The sequence below is a fragment of the Canis aureus genome, chromosome 4 (assembly GCF_053574225.1).
Source record: "Canis aureus isolate CA01 chromosome 4, VMU_Caureus_v.1.0, whole genome shotgun sequence".
Classification (NCBI taxonomy): domain Eukaryota; kingdom Metazoa; phylum Chordata; class Mammalia; order Carnivora; family Canidae; genus Canis; species Canis aureus.
The window spans coordinates 76,934,183-76,954,023 of NC_135614.1; the positions used below are offsets into that span (position 1 = coordinate 76,934,183).

A 19,841-nucleotide genomic window follows, 5' to 3' on the forward strand; every position below is an offset into this window, starting at 1 on the left:
GAAATACTTTGTTTTCAAAGAAGCCTACATATTTGTAGTCTTCCTTTTCTCTTTTTCTTTTTTAAAGATGTATTTATTTTGGAGAGAGAGAATGTGGGAGCAAGGGGAGGGGCAGAGGGAAAGAATCTCAGTCAGGAGTCAGATGCTGAGCCACGCAGGCACCCCAAGTAGTCTTTAAGAGATGAAATTTTTGATAGAGATTCAGTTGAAAATTTAAAGTTGAGTTCAGAAAAGTAGACAGTTCCTTTTTTAGTTATTTTTGAAGGATCATGAGAGTGTGGGTGAGTCTTGGATTAGGAAGGAGTAGGACTGGCTTCTGGTACTGGCTTTACCACTAATGTCGGTGAGTGATTTTTACCTCTTTTCATCAATATTCTCTTATTTGTTAATGAGGTAGTTGACCCAGATCTCTCTAGGGTACTTTTAATTCTAAGATTTCTATGAGTCCCTTAAAAGTGATATAAAAATATTTTGAATTATAATGACCGACTTTTCTTATAGTTTCTTCTCTAATGATTTGTGGGTACACTGAGCTGTAGTGAACTTCCTGATTAATTAACAAAGGTAGATTGTGTTTCAGAGTCAGAAGAACTTTTAGTCTTAGCTCTGACATGGACTATCTGACTTGCAAGTCATTTAGCTCTTGGACATTAGTTTCCTTTTGTAAAATGTCCTCATCTGTGTGTTATGTGGATCAAGTTTTATACTACATGTAGGTAACAGTTTTATAAATTCTTAAGTGCTATTTATTTAAGATGCCTTAACTAAACTAAACTAAACCCCCTGATATTTGGGCCTTTATCAGGAATTATATTTGTATGCTTTAGTGATCATTAATAAATGATTAATTAATTTAGAGCTTGATAATAAGGTTCATAAGATTCTTAAAGCATTCATTTATTTTGAATATAGTCAAGGGCAGCAGAAAGTTTAGCAGAAACATGTAGTCATTTAAACTGTTTGAAGGATTAAGTCCATGGCACCTTATGAGTTGGTATTAGACTGAAGTTCATTATAAAAAATGTGATGAATGACATGTGAACAAGTTCAGTATAGTTAAACAGTGAAATTTTACTGTGATTTAAAATCATATTTGAGGCTCTTTATTTTGTTTACAATGTTAAGTATAACCCTCGAGTTAGACTGACTAGCCCAAACACACACACACACACACTGTTCTAAAGACTTTATTACACCTGTTTTAGGTACTATTGCTATTTCAGTTAGTTGTAAATTTGGACAAAATCCTATTTGGGAAATACATAAAGCATCTGGGAAGGGACAGTAAAAGAATTTATGTAGATGTTATATTTTAGATGTTATGTAGATGTTATAGATTTTATTCAGTTGGTGATAAGAATTTCAACCCTTTTACCAAGAAATTGCTAGCATTAAATTTACAGTTGATGTTTACACTTACTTTTTCTAATTCTCAAGGATATTGGTACAACTATTGAAGTTCACCTTTCTAATTTTCTGATAACTCTTTCCTATTTTAGCCCCCAAAGCGGGTTATAGCCAAGGTGCAACTCAGTATACACAAGCCCAGCAAACTCGACAAGTGACAGCCATAAAACCAGCCACACCAAGTCCAGCTACCACTACTTTCTCCATTTATCCCGTATCTTCCACCGTACAGCCAGTAGCAGCTGCAGCTACTGTGGTGCCATCCTATACCCAGAGTGCTACTTATAGTACCACGGCAGTTACTTATTCTGGTAAGACAAACTGTGTTTAAATGAGTAAATAAGTTAGAAACTTCTTAGAAACTATCTTGATGTTCTGTGGAATGGTGTCACTCTAATAGCAAGAATTGAATTCATTGATAGATGTTGATACATGTATAAAATGTGACAAATGGACCATACTCAAGTTGTGTTTTGGCATGTTGTATGTTGTTGTTTTGTTTAAACCAGGAGATAATAACAATGTAAAATGCTCTTTGAGAGTTTGAAAGCAGTATCAGTTCTGGGCCTAACATTGCAATTAGAGAAAAATAACACCTAGTATTTACAGAGTCATTTTTTTCCTGACTTTTCCAAATGAATTTGAAAACTTAAGGTTAATGTTCAGGGACTACCACTGACAAATTGTTTTGTATTGTTTATTTCAGCCGACAGGGAGCTACTTCTTTATATTTATTATCAGGAATAAGTAATGGTGAAAATATTGGGTAGCCTTTGTAAATATCTATAAGATTGTTATATAACACATGTCTTTTGGAAGGACAGAGTAGCTTTATTTTCCTTTAAAAAAAAATCACATGTTGGGCAGCCCCAGTGGCTCAGCGGTTTAGCGCCGCCTTCAGCCCCAGGAGTGATCCTGGACACCCGGGATCAAGTCCCACGTCAGGCTCCCTGCATGGAGCCTGCTTCTCCCTCTGCCTGTGTCTCTGTTTCTCATGAATAAACAAATAAAATCTTTTTTTAAAAATGACATGTTTATTATCTTAAGGAAATTATTTCCTTAATAAAATAATCATTATATTAAGAATGGTATAATCGCTAAAACCTTCTTACTATGTCCACTGCTTTTGCTAATTTCTAGCTGAGGTACTTTGCATTATTTCAGTAATTAAAATCACATGTTGCTTTTTTATAGACAGTAACCTCGTAGTTGGTTTCCTTGGTCTCCATCTTATTTCTCAATACCTTGTCCTCCTCTCTTTCTATGAAGGATTTAAGGCAATATGGGCAATTTTAGTTCTTACTTCTTGATTCTTTGTTGCATCTTGGTGTTAAGAGCCAAACTACTGAATTAAAATTGGTTTGTTGTTGTTTTTCAAAATTTGTTTAGAAAGAGAGAGTGGGCACTGCATAAGTAGGGGAGGAGGGACAGAGGGGAAGAGAGAATCTCAAGCAGGCCTCACACCCTGCCCAATGTAGGGCTCTTTCCCATGATCCCAAGATTGCAACCTGAGCCAACATCAAGGGTCAGATGTTTAATGGACTGAGCCACCCAGGCGCCCTGTTTTTCAGAGATTTTTTTTTATTTCTTACCCTTTGCTAAAGGCTTATGCTAGATGCTAGGGATACAGTGGTGAATTAGGCAGACATGGAATATTTAGGAACAGTTTGTTGTGGCTAGAATACAGGATATATGGGGTAAATATCAGGAGATACAGCTGGAAATGTCAGTGTGAAAAGCCACATAATGCTCTGTTATGGTGTCTGTCTTTATCTTGTGGGCCAAAGGGTGCCAAAAAGGAGATCTTCAGAAAAGGAGCAGTGGAAACAGATTTTAAGTTAACTGTGACAACCATGCAGAAATGAATTGAGAGTGAGGAGAAGTTGTTATTCTTAGGATCTGTCATTCAGATTTGCACCCATACAACTTTTCTGCCCCTCTTTATCTCTGATTAATCAGTTATAACTGTAAATGGAATTATTTCGGTGAAATCTGACTGGACACACTTTTTTTTTTAATGTACATTCAACAAAATAAGGAGTACGAATTTTCCTTTCCTATTATTGCTTCTGTTATATATGTTCTCCTCTTCCTCTTTTCTAGCTCTCTTCCATTGCCTCAATTACTTGAATATATCTTACTTAGAATGAAGTTAATTATTTTTATTTACTGCTATATTACATGAGCAATACATCATTTAAAATTATAAACTCGGGGGATCCCTGGGTGGCTCAGCGGTTTCGCGTCTGCCTTTGGCCCAGGGTACGATCCTGGAGTCCCGGGATCGAGTCCTGCATCGGGCTCCTGGCATGGAGCCTGCTTCTCCCTCTCCCTCTGCCTGTGTCTCTGCCTGCCTCTCTCTCTCTTTCTCTCTCTCTCTCTCTCTATCATAAATAAAAATAAATAAAATAAAATCATAAACTATAAAAATTTTTTAAATAAAATTAAAAACTATAGATTAAAAAAATTAAATCCCTAGACATGTACCCCTAGATACTAATTACCATTAACATTTTGGTGCATGTCTTTAGTTTTCTTCATGGGAATATACATATGCAGTATATATATGTTTTTTATAAAAATGAATTTGTCTAATGCATACTATTAATTGCTTTTTTCTCATTGTAAATGTTCTTATGTCACTGAGTGCATGATACATGATTCTTTTGATTTATATTTTTCCCAGCCTTTTATTTTAAGTCTGCAAAAAATTTGAAAACATAGTATAAATGTCTGTATACCATTTACCTAGATTTACCAATTATTAGTATTTTACCATATTTGCTTTATCTCTTAAAACCTATTTTCAAATGGGTCAGCATTATAAGTTACAGATGACCTGATGCTTTTCCTGGAATTCTTCAGCCAGTATTTCCTAATAAGGGCATTCTTTTACATTACCACATGCAAATCATAAAAAGGAATTGAACATGGTTGTTATCAAATTTGTTTAGTTGTCCACAAGTGTTTTTTATGGCTGAGCTTTCTATGTGTTTGGTGTCTTTGTGCTATGTTTTAAATTCAGGGTCTAATCAAAGATCATGTATTGTACTTGGTTGTCATATCTTTGTTTCACTTTCCTTTAATGTAGAATACTCCATTTTTATCTTGACTCTCATGACCTTGACATTTTTTAAGAGATCAGAACAGTTTGTCCTGTAGACTATCCCACAAGTGGATTTATCTGCTTTCTTTATGCTTAGATTTTGGCAGCTTTTTAGTCAGTAAAACTACCTGAGTGAACTTCTGCATTTCATAACCTCAAGAGCACAAAAGTAATGCTATAAATTCCTTATTGATGATGCCAAGTATACTCACTGCTTAAAGTGGTAACTACCAGATCTCTTCATTTTAAGGATACCTTTTTTTCCCCTTTGTAATTAACCAAGTAATCTATGGGCCTGTTACCCAACAACTTTTCACTCTGTGGTGGTAGATCTTTGAAAATCTCTTAACCTGAATCAAGTTGTACAGTGATGTATGTAAAAATCTTTCTACATTGATTCTTAGCACTCTTCTCTAAGGAAGAGCTCCCATCCTTCCTTTTCTAGTATTACTATGGACTCATTTTTGAGGTTGTCATTCAGCGTAGTATAAACCATTACTCATTTTTCTTTTTGAGGTGCATATTTTCCTAGATTTGGCCAATGAGATCCTCCTTTTCAGACTAGCTCCAGAGTCTTCTGGACTTGGCATCATTATTCTCTGAGCACTTTTTTCTTTTTGGCACAGTAAGATATTACTGATACACTTCAAGCATTTCATGCCCAAGTCTCACAATCAACCATTTCACAAAGGAGCTGTGGTTTCTAATAAGGTATTTAGAAATCAGAATTTATGCTTAGAAATAGTTTTTAATGGCTCCATAATATTTTGTTATATGGATGTACTCTTCCTGGATGTAGATTTTAAAGTTTCTGTCTTGGGATGCTAGGTTTCATATTATGGAAAAACTAGAAATAACATTGGATAAAATAATCTTTCTATGGAAAGAGTCCTGTATTTGCCAGTTGTTGCTGTATGATAAATTTCTAGCAATTCCTGTTACATCAAAGGGTATGCACTTTAAAAAAAAAAAAGTGCTATACACAGTGTGAGATTGCCATCCCAGAAAGATCATTGTTAGGGCTTATGAGTTCTATATGTGCAGTTCTATGTCTGCTCTTTTTTTCATCTTATTAAAATGAGTTCTAGAATATTGGTACCTGCTAAATGGTGGCTTGTAACATGCTAAATTTACTATTGAAATGGTATGTTTTGTTTCTGATATTGTACATTTAAAAATTATATTTCAACTTAATGTGTAACTTATTAACTGATCAGCATTTTTAATAAAAGTGTTTTTTCTTTCATTTTTTTTTAATAAAGATTTTATTTATTCATGAGAGACACAGAGGAAGGAGAAGCAGGCCCCATGGAAGGAGCCTGATGTGGGACTTGTTCCTGGGAATCTAGGATCAGGCCCTGAGCCAAAGGTAGACGCTCAACCACTGAGCCACCCAGGTGTCCCAAAGTATTTTTTTTTTCCTAGAGGAGGAGGGAGAGGGTGAGAGAGAATCCCAGCAGGCTCCACACCCAGCTTGTAGCCCAACACAGGGCTTTATCTCAAAACTCAAGATTGTGACCTGAGCCTAAATCAGGAATTGGATACTTAACCGATCAAGTTACCCAGGCACCCCTAATAAAAGTACTTTTTAAGTGAAACTGTTTTAGCCCTCAAAAATTGAGCTTTTACTTAGAGATGCAGCCTTATATTTGTTTTCCCATAATACTTTTACAAGAAATGTACATTTGTTTGCTAGTACTTATAGGAGATTAAGTAGTAAACTATACTTAAGCTTACCATTTATTAGTTATAAATACATGTGTGCAAATGGAGATTATTTTGTAAATATTACACTTAGCCTGGTGATTTTTGTGATCTAAATAACTCAGTGTTTAAAGCACCTCACAATCTCTTAGCCTATTTTCTCATCTGTCAAATAAGAATAATAAAGCCTTATTGATCTGAGACTTCACTGTCATACTGTCAATCCTCAATTTAAAAAAAAAAAAAAAAACAGGGATGCCTGGGTGGCTCAGCGGATGAGCATCTGCCTTTGGCTCAGGTGGTGATCCCAGAGTCCTGGGATCAAGTCCTGCATTGGGCTCCTCACGGGGAAGTCTGCTTCTCCTTCTGCCTATGTCTCTGCCTCTCTGTGTGTCTCTCATGAATAAATGAATAAAGTCTTTAAAAATAAATAAATTAAAACAAAAACAAAGATCCTGGAAGTCCTGGTCATCTAGCATTGTAGGATGTTATTGCCCTTAATGCTACTTTTTGTTTTCTTATTATATTAATTCATGAGGTTACATTCAAGTGGCATTTTTGCAGTTTCTGTACACAACAGCTAGTCATTTGGAAAATGTCTGTTTAAAAAATGTCATAAGAGCAGCCCTAGTGGCTTATCGGTTTAGCGCCGCCTTCAGTCCAGGGTGTTATCCTCGAGACCTGGGATGAGTCTCATGTCAGGCTCCCTGCATGGAGCCTGCTTCTCCCTCTGCCTGTGTCTCTGCCTCTCTCTCTCTCTCTGTCTCTCATGAATAAAGAAAATCTTTTAAAAAAAAAAATAATAAAATTTTTTAAATGTCATAAAAATCATGGTCCTAGCCAGTTATAATTCAAGAATAGCTTTGTTAGTTTTAACTAGACAATTTATGCTGTTTTAAGAGCGGAGTTTAAACTGTACATATTTCTGCCTATAACTGAGTGTGAATTTAATTATTCTTCTGTAACATTTTTAAGTAACATAGGACATTGGTAAGACTGACCAGAGGGGTATATTGATCTATAGAGTTTTCCCTTAGACCAATTACATCAGTTGTTTTCTAATTTTTTTAATCTGATTATCTGCTTCTTAGTAAGCATAAAAAGCAGCTTACCTACTTCTTCCTACTTTTTTTTTTTTTTTAAAGATTTTATTTATTTATTCATGAGATACACAGAGAGAGGGAGAGAGAGAGGCAGAGACACAGACAGAGGGAGAAGCAGGCTCCATGCAGGGAGTCCGACATGGGACTCGATCCCGGGTCTGCAGGATCACGTGCTGGGCCTAAGGCAGGCGCCAAACTGCTGAGCCACCTAGGGATCCCTCTACTTTTACTTTTAGATGTTTTCTTCTCTTACCATACTCTCTACCTTTCTAGATATTTCTAGTTTCAGATACCTGTGATTCTGACTTAACCACGCATCTTAAATCCTCACCTTTCCAATTCTTGTTTTCTTATCTGTGTAGATGCCTCCGAGCTAGTGGGTCATAAGTCTTTTCAACATATCTGTCTGCATTTGAGAGACCAAAAAGCTCATTTTTCCTTAAGTAATTTTTCTGTGCCATGCGGCAACTAGGAATATTTCTCTTAAGCCTTACGTGACTCTTTGCCCACTCAATTCCACTTGAGAATAAAAAGAAGTCTTACTGGAATGTGATAAATAGGGAGTCCACCAAATTTCCAGAGATCTTAGTTTAGAAAAGGGGTAGTTTTCCAATTTTGAGATAGGCTTATAAGTAAGATCAGCAGCTTTGTCACTTTTATTTTTTTATTTATTTATTTTTTGCTTTGTCACTTTTAAAACTTATATAGATTTAAGTCTATAAATCACTGAATGAATGTACACAACATGTATATGTTACGTCTGTCAGTAACTAGGTTTGCTTATTCATTAAAGACTTTGAGCAGTGGAAATGGATAGAATCCATACATTAAACCAGAAAACACAGTGCTCTTTTTCTTTTGGAGGATGAAAACTAATGTATTTGGTCCTTAATTCCGAAATGTTTTATCTGTTGTCCTATATATTCATCTGAACTCGAACTCTGTATCACAGATTTCTGCTAAGGTTTCTTCACCTTGCTTCTCCAAACCAGCTTCTTTCAGCGACTTGCTTTAATCAGTTGCACAACCCATCAGTCAGTCACTGGGATTCAAAATCCTGACGTGTTTTTCTATTCTTTTATATATTCTATCCTCTTAGCCACCAAGCAGATAAAAATTTTACTTTCATGAATTTCTTTTCTTCTGTCTAGTATCCTAGTTCAGACTCTCAAAATTCAACCCTTCCCAAATTGTATGCAGAAGAATTCTTTTGGGGAAAATATTAACAGATTTTGCAACTACGTAAATTTGTATCTCTGGTATCCTACCAACTGAACTATAAGTTTCACAAAGTTAGGGAGCAAATCTTATACTGTTTTATGCCTTTATAGCATCTGGCAGGTGCTGAGTTAAAAACTTGTTGATTGACTTACATAAAAAGAAAGTGAGGACTCCTGGGTGGCTCAGTGGTTGAGCGTCTGCCTTCTGCCTTTGGCTCAGGGTGTGCTCGCAAGTCCCGGGATTGAGTCCCACCTCGGGCTCCCTGTGAGGAGCCTGCTTCTCCCTCTGTCTATGTCTGTGCCTCTCTGTCTCTCATGAATAAATAAAACCTTTTTTTTTTTTTAAAGGAAAGTAAATAAGATTTTTCCAGGTTTTGTAAGATATTCATTATTTGTAAATATGCACGTGTAAATCTGCCTTTATTCACAGAATTTACTGAATTTAAATTTATAGCATTTAACTTGGCCTTTTGTAATTATGTAACATAATCTTTGTTTGATTTTATTTGTAAGGTACATCTTATTCAGGTTATGAAGCAGCAGTGTATTCAGCTGCATCCTCCTACTACCAACAGCAGCAGCAGCAACAGAAGCAGGCGGCAGCGGCAGCAGCAGCTGCTGCTGCAACAGCTGCCTGGACAGGGACCACCTTTACTAAAAAAGCACCATTCCAAAATAAACAACTGAAACCAAAACAGCCTCCCAAACCACCCCAGATTCACTATTGTGATGTTTGTAAGATCAGCTGTGCTGGACCACAGGTACTTACGTTGTATGTTTTAGTTTTACCACGAGTCTTCAGTGGTTATTGTTGGTAGTTAAGTATGGTTGATATTCTAATTCTTACACTCATGGAGAAGGTTTACATTTTCTTTCCTGTTAGCTTTTAGCTAACACATATTTCAATAAACAGTCTTTTCTTTTTTAAGAAGTATTTGTGTTGAGGTACAGGAATTCTATTAAGAAAAAACTTATAAAGTGATTATGAACGAAAATGAAAAATGGGCAAATTATACCTTTTTTTCATGAAAGATAACTTTGCTCTTTAAATAAAACTTAAATTTAACTTAAAAGTTTAATATTCAAATTAATTGGAGTTGGGGATAAGATTGAATTTTTATTTCTCTTTTAGCATCTACACCTTGCTTTATAAAGCCTTTATACAAAATTCTTCAACTTAACATAGTTGACTCTTGATTTCCTTCAAGGCTTTTCTGCGAGGTCCATTTTGAGTATATGAATAGAATTTTACAGCTGAAAAAGGATGACCATAGAGAGAATTTAGTCTTACATACTTGAATTAAAGATAAGTTTGTCAAATGTATTATTTTTTAGAGCATATAAATGGCAGAAGAACATTATCTTTCTGGAATATTAAAAATCCTTAAAATAAGCCCTTTTAACAATCAAGTTTGCAGGATAGCATTTCTAATAAGACTGATTTTTTTGTTCATGCTTTATAGAATATTACTTATTTCTGTATAATCTCTGTGAGATAATAGAAACTTTGGGACAAGAAAGATGTGGGAAGTGTCTTTTTCAAAAATATCAACTAATGAAACATGTAAAATTTCTATCCCCCCCCCCTCCGGTTTTTTTCCTGGTTGCTACACGTAAAATATGTAATTTAGGCATGAGTGTTTTATAAAGTCTAATGTATTTAACCCTTATCCCAATGTTATTTGTTAATTTCCTTAAAAATGTCTTATAGAAAAATTGACCAGCAATTTGGCAAAGGCATGTTATTAGAAAGGAACAGTCTTTGTAGTAGTTTCTTTCAGTTATATTGTCTTTGCCCCACCTGTGTACATTCTTTTTAATTTACCAGATTAGTTTTATCTACTTTTTAATACTGCTTGTTTTAGATTATTTTCAATGAACAGCATTCCCTGAGTTATACAAATTAGGGAATAACTGTGGACTATTTAATATGGGACTAGTTAAATAAAACCTTCTTTCTCCCTATTTTGAGTGTGATAGGAAACAGTTTCATTGTAAGTATGTGGCCAGGGTAGAGGGAGCAGGTAAGGAATGGTGGCAGGGACACAGGATTAAACATGGAAGGGAGTACATCCTACTCTGTGGTAGCTATTGAGAGCGGATGATGCTATTAGTGGCAAATGTATACCTAAGAGATGTGTTGAATATCTGGTACCCATATAGATAGAACATGTCTAGGAGCATAGGTGAGAAGTAGCATTTAGAATGAGGCTCACTGTTGATTTGGAGTGTCTAGATTTTTACAAAAGAACAGGCCAGCGATAATTCTGCAAGTGAAAGGCAGTGTCTTAAGGGGCTAATGAGCTTAGAGAAAAGCATCATTGACATTGTGCGTTAGAATCTAGGTAGTTGTGGACATGAGGAGGGAGAGTAAGGTTCAGACTTAGGGGCCATGGTTCCAGTCGTATTACTGTATGGCTTTGGACAAGTTGAAGATCTTCACTTCTTTGGGCTTTTGTTTCCTCACTTATTAAGGACTTGCCCTAAATAATTGAGGCTCACACTGCTCCTTGGAGCCACTTTACGCCACTGCAGATCATGAGAATCAGATGACTGGGTCTTAGGTCTCCCTCTTTTGTTTCAAAAACAGAACAACTTTCCCTGCTTCTGCATAAGATTTCACTTGGAGAGAGCATTCTCTTTTTTAAAAATTAGAAAATCATTGTTTTTAGGTAATCTCTGTAAAGTTCCATCAAGCTCTGAAATTCTGTGATGAATGTACAATTTTATGCTAATGATACGTCTGTCTTAAAAACAATCATAAAAATAAAACATGAAAATGGAACTATTTGGCCCCATTCAAGAAAAAAGAAATAGCAATCCTTATTAACCTCCTCATTTTAATAAATCTGCCTTCTTTAATTATCTGATTCCAGACAATTTTTAATATATAATTTCATTATTTTGTTGACTCATATTACAATAATACTGTTTTTCCTAGAAAATATATATAATTTTGGCTATTGCATATTTTAAATAAGCTTTATTCAGGATAGTATGGGTTCTATATGAAAAAGCATTCTGAGTTAGAAAAGTTATATAAATAAATATACCTGCTCCTATAAAATATCTTGTTACCACTTTTTTTTTCATGATATAGATACATTGCCTTCCTCATCTTAATTCTACAATTAAATAATTTGTTCAGTGATCACTCTGTCCATCATTATACATAACCATCATACATAAGTAATAAAAGGATTCAAATTCTTAAAACTGGAAGTGGTTAGCTTATATTGATAATATGGCTATATATGAAGGTTCTTTGTAAATCAGCGTGTTAGGTAAATGTATTCTTGATAAAGTACAGAGAACGACAGGTATATCACATTTATAGGGAATCCTACGTGCTCTTGTTCAGTTGCTTTTTCAGTCGTTCAGTGCTCATTTTTAAGTGAGTATCAGAGATTTGAGAATTGAAATTTCAAATGATACAGATAGAAAATAAGCAAAGCAAAATTTATCCTTTTTGTTTGAAACAGACTTATAAAGAACATTTAGAAGGACAAAAACATAAAAAAAAAGAAGCCGCATTGAAAGCTTCACAAAATACCAGCAGCAGCAACAATTCTACTCGTGGGACTCAAAATCAGCTACGTTGTGAGCTCTGCGATGTGTCTTGTACAGGAGCAGATGCATATGCTGCCCACATTCGTGGTGCTAAGCATCAGAAAGTAGGTGTTCTTTCCCACACACCCTTATGTCTTACTCTGTTTTCTTTTACTTTTTCAATGGAGGGTTTAAATATAGGTGACTTTAAAACTTGAACACTGAGTGGATTATAAGCCTTGTTTATATGCTAATATACATAAAGGTAGCATCAAATACTCATTGTTTAAAGGAAAGACTGGAGAATTTTTTCTTTAAATTAAATGAGATCATTTATTCTGCCAATTAGAAATTTGTTGTATGATTATTAATTTTCTTCTTGTCATGCTTAAGTCCTGGTTAGGTATTTATGTAGCCAAGTTGATTTCATCTTTTTCTGCCTTGGTTTCCTCATCCTGTGGTAAATGGAATATGTGTCAAAATCTACTTCACAGAGATAGTTTTGAAAGCAATGAGTTTTATGTATACAAATGAAAACACAACAAAGAAAAACATAATTCAGATTTTTATTTTATAAAGTCTTTTATTGCCAGCTTGGAACAACTAAGAGTATTCCCAGAGTTATCAAAAAAGGGCTGATTTTGTTTAGTGTATGTTTAAAGCAGAGAATGTATATATACTTTAAGGTTTTTATTTAAAATGATGAAAAAATAAATATCCATTTCCTTGTTTTCTAAAAATATACTCTTTCAGACGAAGTAAAAAATCTATACTTTTTGAGTTTCTTAACAAATGTGCTTTTATTTTGTAGGTGGTTAAATTACACACAAAACTTGGTAAACCCATTCCTTCAACAGAACCAAATGTTGTTAGCCAAGCTACTTCTTCAACAGCTGTGTCTGCTTCAAAACCGACTGCCTCTCCCTCAAGCATTGCAGCAAGCAATTGTACTGTGAATACTTCATCAATTGCAACTTCTTCAGTGAAAGGTCTTACAACTACAGGAAACTCGTCTCTTAATAGCACATCCAACACTAAAGTATCAGCAGTGCCTACCAATATGGCTGCCAAGAAAACATCTACACCCAAAATAAACTTTGTTGGCAAGTACTTAAGATTCTGTGTTCCTCCTAACTCTGTCAAAGTGATGTTTCTCCTCCATTCCAGGACTTACCCCTCTGTTTTATGCTCTTGTACCCATCTCTCTTCTCTGGTACCTTATTTGGTCACATACCTTTTTTTTTTTCTTCCTCAGTCCTTTGTCTTCTGATGAAGGTCCTTCAGAAGGACCTTCTTCCTTTTGGTCCTACAGGTTTACATGTGTCTTCTGTAGTCTTTAAAAAATAACCAGGGGGACGCCTGGGTGGCTCAGTGGTTGAGTGCCTACCTTTGGCTCAGGTCATGATCCTGGAATCAAGGATTAAGTCCTGCATCAGGCTCCCTGTGGGGAGCCCTCTGCCTGTATCTCTGCCTCTGTGTGTGTGTGTCTTTCATGAATAAATAAATAAAATCTTTAAAAAAAAAAAAAAAAAAAACAGATAGGGGCACCTGGGTGGCTCAGTCGGTTAAGTGTCTGCCTTCAGCTGGGGTCATGATCCTGAGATCCTGGGATTGAGCCTCATATTGAGCTCCCTGCTCAGCAGGGAATCTGCTTCTCCCTTTCCACATGCCTTTCCCCCTATGCCTTCCCTCTCTCGCTCACTCTCTCTTAAACAAAATCTTTAAAAATAATTAAAATAACAAAAAGTTAAAAACCAGTCATTTTCTTATTACTATAATCCTCTCAAGCTGCAGTTTAATTCCTGCTTTCTCTACTTTTATATTTCTTATCCAGTCCTCTGCCTGTTACAGTGTTTCCACTCTACGGTTCTGAAACTGCTTTCAGGAGTAGCCAAAGACTTAATTGCCAAATCCAGTGACCAGTTTTCAGTCTCACCCTGTTGACCTCTTTAACATCTGACATAGTTGACTGCTTAAAGCTTCAAGTCTCTTTTATATGTCTACCAACCCCTTTTGCAGGTGTCATATTGATTCTTTTTGCTTCATGTTCATTAAATAGTGCTCATGAGATTCTGATTCTGGTTCTTCTCTCACTCTTCTCACCCAGTGTTCACAAGTAGTCTCATTCATTCCAGTGTGCAGTAACTTTAAAATCTTTTGTACAGACTTAAAACTCCCACCTTTTAGAGCTATGTTGTAGGAATTACTTGGTCATTTTCTCTATGGTTCTCTATGGTCGACCCTTGTCTCATTCTATCACAAGAGTGTCATGCAATAATCTTGTCAAATTGCAGCTTTTTTCACATGGAAAACTTCACTGTTATTCTTTCTGCTTGTTTATTGCCTCCTTCAGTTGTATACATCGTTCTCTTGTTTCTGCCACTACACTATTTCTACCCCCCAAAAAAATTATTTTTCTAAATAGTTACTGTCTTGATTTTAGGCCTTCAAAGTATCTTCCTTAGAGTTTCGTCTCTGACCACGTCCAGTTTCTCCAATGCTTATCAAAGTCATTTTGTTAAAATACATGCCAAATTGTTAGTCTCCTGCTTAAAAATTGCAGTGGTCTTCTCCTTGCTTGTAGGGGAAAAAAAACTATATTCCTTAATTATGCTATCCAAGGCCTTCATAGTCTGACCCCTGCCCCATGTGTAATGACGTCTGCCTATGTAGTACTTGATGCTGATGTCTTCCTTGAATTTACTATAGTCTTTTAAACTTCATGTTGTTGTGTATAATACTCTATTTAGACATGATTCTCATCTTTCTGCTGGGCCAGGTTCATACTTGTTAATGATTTTTTGGAAGCCCAATTCAAGTGACACACCCTTAGTGAAGCCTTTGCTAACTGGATCATGTTAGAGAGTGGTGGCTCCTTTTTTTTTTTTTTTTTTTTCTTTTTTTACATTCCCACCACACTGTGTTCCTACTTACTATATATAGCACTTACCACACTGTATTATAATTATTTGTATCTTCTCTTAAATTGTTAGCATCTTAAAGGCAGCTACATTGTCTTATTCTTACAGTACCAGGACTTAGGACACTACCCAGTACCTTGGGAGGGAGGGAGGCATACAGACATGAATTAGGCTTAGACCCTACCTTTTTTGGTATTTGATGTTCATTTTTAGGTATTTGCTGTTACAAGAGTCATGGTGGGGACGGAAAGGATCATTAGGTATTGGAAAATGGAAAAATCTAGATACGTATTTCATTAACGGATAAAAAGGCCAAATGGTTGATGTGTTTTTCAAAATTCAGATGGATGTCAAGCAGGAGTTGGACTAATTAATGGTGAAAAAATAAGAACTTTATCGGAAATATCTGTTGCATCAGATAATATATTTACAAAAAGAAAATTAAAATTACTGTAATTCTTTTATGCTCTTCTAGGTGGGAATAAGCTGCAATCAACAGGAAATAAAACAGAAGACTTAAAAGGAACTGAATGCGTTAAAAGCACTCCTGTCACCTCTGTACAGATTCCAGAAGTAAAGCCAGACACCGTGTCAGAACCAGTCACACCTGCATCTCTTGCTGCTTTGCAGAGTGACGTGCAGCCAGTGGGCCATGATTATGTGGAGGAGGTATTGATTTGAGAATACCGTCACTATGAGATATAGAAAGGAAATATGTCACTTCGGGGGCGCCTGGGTGCTCATGCTCAGTCGGTTAAATGTTCCACTCTTGATTTCATCTCAGGTCATGAACTCAGGGTTGTGAGATTGAGCCCCGTGCTGGGCGTGGAGGCTGCTTAAAACTCTCTCTTCTGTACCACCACCTCCCTCACCTGCCCCCCCCCCAACTCTGTCATTTTGTTGTAGCAATGCTTTGTTCATGAAATTAGATTTAGATTACTTATAAAGGAATATCATAGGTATCTTTGTTAAAGGCTTTTACAAAGCATGCCCTTGGGGCACTTGTATGGCTCAATCAGTTGGTTTTGGCTCAGGTCGTGATCTTACAGTGGGCTCCACATTCATCAGGGAATCCACCTGAAGATTCACTCCCTCTGCTCCTCCCCACCTCAGATAAATAATTTTTTTAAAAAGTGTCCACATCTGTAAAACTTGGATATTTCCAAAGTTGCGAAGATTAGATTATAAAGTACCTAGGACAGTGCCTAGCATATAGTAGATTTTTGGTAAATATTTCATTTTCTCCCATCAAGAAAAATTACATATTATATTGTCTTTATCAGATAGAAAACTAACTAGATTGTGTAGTTTATAAGTAATTCACAATTTAAAAATTATAGATCTTAAGAGAGTAAAGTTTGATTATCTGTAGAAATGTACATGGCCAGGACACCTTAATCTTTAATGATACTGGTTAATTAAGTAATCCTAAACTATTAGAGAATTGCATTCGGAGCCAGTCTTTAAAGCTGTCACAAATAATTTGAACCTAGTATCTATTATAGACATTTTATTAACCTGTACTTCTTTTCCTGACTGTACATTTAGAAAAACTTGACATTGATTTTCCATAAAGTTACATGTTTAAAACCTTGAACTTTGTAGAAACTTGTATACCAAAATAATGTCTTTAATCGTCTTTATTTCTATCTCTAAGAGCAGTTACCTAGCCACTAGTAGGCATTCACTCTTTATTAGAGAATTTATTAGGGAACTATTATCTAATCGCATTTAAGCCTATATGTCTATACATAGTTAAAAGTTTTGAAATTAAAATTAATATCAAAAGCAAATACATGCAAATACACATATTGCATGCTGCAATTAAGAATTTTAACATTTAGCCTGTTTTTGAAGATTATCCTTTTAAAAAACAGACATCGAAAAAATTTTTAAAAAGAAAATAAAAAATAGATATCGTCTATTTTCCCCCCAACTTGAAACTCTTAATTGTTTACATTTATTCATCACAGAATTTGTGAGGGTTTGTGAATGAAGTCTTCAACTATACTATTCCTGTTATGATTCTTACATTTTTTTTCCCATGTCAAGGTACGAAATGATGAGGGGAAAGTAATTCGATTCCATTGTAAATTATGCGAATGCAGTTTTAATGATCCCAATGCTAAGGAGATGCACTTGAAAGGGCGAAGACACAGACTTCAATATAAAGTGAGTAAAATTTTAACTGGGGGGGGGGGGAACTAGTCAGTTAAGTGACCAACTCTTAATTTGGCTTAGGTCATGATCTCAGGGTTGTGAGATCAAGCCCCACATCACATCAGGCGTGGAGCCTGCCTAAGAATCTCTTTCCCTCTACCCCTCCCCCTCTTAAAAAAATTTCAGCTGTCTTTTTCTTTTAACAGAGCTTGGAACATTGTCCATAGAAAACAAAACATCTAAACATAACTCAGTTCATGAACTCCATTCTAATATTAGCATGTCCTGTCTCCCTTGGATTCAGATGTTTGGTTTTTATTTTTATTTTATTTTTTTATTTTTTTTTTTAATTTATTTTTTTTTTTAATTTATTTATGATAGGCACACAGTGAGAGAGAGAGAGGCAGAGACACAGGCAGAGGGAGAAGCAGGCTCCATGCACCGGGAGTCCGATGTGGGATTCGATCCCGGGTCTCCAGGATCGCGCCCTGGGCCAAAGGCAGGCGCCAAACCGCTGCGCCACCCAGGGATCCCCTGTTTGGTTTTTATTGATTAGTTAACAGTATAACCATATTTTATCATTTTTAGTTACTATAACATTGCTTGGATCAGGTAATCATGTAATTATAGATAATTGCTTCACATAAGCTGTTTTGAAAGAAGTATTAGGTCTCCATTTATTTACCTGCTCTGTCTTGGTAGAATTCCAGCTAAAATGAATTTTATGATGAGGAATTCTTCATTGAAAACACTTCAAGGGCAGCCCCAGTGGTGCAGCGGTTTGGTGCCGCCTGCAGCCCAGGGTGTGATCCTGGAGACTCTGGATCGAGTCCCACATCAGGCTCTCTGTATGATGCCTGCTTCTCTCTCTGCCTGTGTCTCTGCCTCTCTCTCTGTCTCTGTGAATAAATAAATAAAATCTTTAAAAAAAAAAAAAAAAAAGAAAACACTTCAAATGTTAAATTAAATGCAGAACATTTATTTAAAGTTTTTTAGGGGATCCCTGGGTGGCGCAGCGGTTTAGTGCCTGCCTTTGGCCCAGGGCGCGATCCTGGAGATCTGGGATCAAATCCCACATCGGGCTCCCTGCATGGAGCCTGCTTCTCCCTCTGCCTGTGTCTCTGCCTCTCTCTCTCTCTCTCTCTCTCTCTCTCTGTGTGTGTGTGTGACTATCGTGAATAAATAAATAAAATCTTAAACATAAATAAATAAAATCATAAATAAAGTTTTTTATTAGGCTAATGTACTGGATTCGTGTTTTCCCTTCTAAATACAGAGGTGGTGAAAATTAAAAGAATTTTTTTTTTTTAACCCTACACTCAGACATTTAGAATCATTACTTACAAAGAAGTAAAGGAAGGTTAAATATCCATTAGTCCCCTAAGGAATTCTTCTATTGGTTAACACTAAGTTATGTACTTTTTCATATGAAGTATGTTGTCATAAACTTGGACAATTTGGGGAGTGGGAAGGGAAAATAAATAAGTTTATTAATGTATTTTGAATCTTCCCTCTTGTACAAATTTCATTTTACTGATTTTACTCTTATAATAAATTTGCAACTGAAAGATGAAAGACTGGAGGATTGTGTGATTTAATAATATATGTAGAATTGTTGGAGGGCCTGCTGACTTTTTAAGTGTCTGTATTAACAGAAAAAAGTAAATCCAGATTTGCAAGTAGAAGTAAAGCCCAGTATTCGAGCCAGAAAGATTCAAGAAGAGAAAATGAGGAAGCAGATGCAGAAAGAAGAGTATTGGCGAAGACGAGAAGAAGAAGAACGCTGGAGAATGGAAATGAGGTAGTATCTTTAACTTTTAGTAGCATGATAGAAAGTGGTTCAGCCTTTCTAAAAAACTTAGCTATTCTGAGTATGTGACTTCCATTCAGAGCAATCCAGATTTATTTAATGTACTTTTAATTTTCGCTTTTCAGGAAGATCCTAGGTCTAGGAAAGACATGCATTAAAATTAAGTTATTGGCTATTCTAGTATTTGACCGTGGCCTTGGTATTAGGAATTATGTGGTAAGTGGTATCTTATATATATATATATGTATATAATATATATCAAGAAATAGTTTATTTATATATAGATTTTTGTTTTTTTTAAAGCAAACTCGACTACACTTAGTGTGGGGCTTGAACTCACGATCCCAAGATCAGGAGTCACATGCTTTACTGACTGAGCTAGCCAGGTGCCCCAGAATAATATTACAAATTAAATGCCCCAGTTTAAAACAAAATAGAACATTTGGTTATATGATAAAAATATCCTGGGATGCCTGAATGGCTCAGCGGTTGAGCTGCTGCCTTTGGCTCAGGGTGTGATTTTAGCCCTGGGATCGAGTCCCACAATCAGCTCCCTGCAGGGAGCCTGCTTCTCCCTCTGCCTATGTTTCTGCCTCTCTCTCTGTGTGTCTCTTAGGAATAAATAAAATCTTTTAAAAAAATATCCTGAGTGTAAGATTTCATAGATAGACATTAATAATGTGGTTTTTTAAATTTAATTTTATTTTTTTAAGATTTTATTTGAAAGAGAGACAAAGATAGTGACCAAAATAGCACAAGCGGAAAAGAGAGGGAAAAGCAGGCTCCCTGCTGAGCAAGGAGCCCAACATGCAGCTTGATCCCAGAACCCTGGGAAGACAGTTGATTAACCAACTGAGAGCT

At 35.9% G+C, this 19,841-nt stretch overlaps 1 protein-coding gene across 4 annotated transcripts in view; it reads left to right on the forward strand.

Moving 5' to 3' along the window:
• Window positions 1-19,841, forward strand: part of ZFR (zinc finger RNA binding protein) — an 86,123-nt gene that overhangs the window by 23,825 nt on the left and 42,457 nt on the right. For all 4 annotated transcript variants that reach the window (XR_013378707.1, XM_077896335.1, XM_077896336.1 and 1 more), the window contains 7 exons: window positions 1,500-1,718; window positions 9,054-9,301; window positions 12,023-12,214; window positions 12,901-13,192; window positions 15,486-15,679; window positions 17,063-17,182; window positions 18,826-18,971. Coding sequence is in view for 3 of the 4 variants with exons in the window: in XM_077896335.1 (XP_077752461.1) it covers window positions 1,500-1,718; window positions 9,054-9,301; window positions 12,023-12,214; window positions 12,901-13,192; window positions 15,486-15,679; window positions 17,063-17,182; window positions 18,826-18,971 (1,411 nt within the window). In the remaining variant the exon portion in view is untranslated. The remainder of the gene's footprint in view (window positions 1-1,499; window positions 1,719-9,053; window positions 9,302-12,022; window positions 12,215-12,900; window positions 13,193-15,485; window positions 15,680-17,062; window positions 17,183-18,825; window positions 18,972-19,841) is intronic.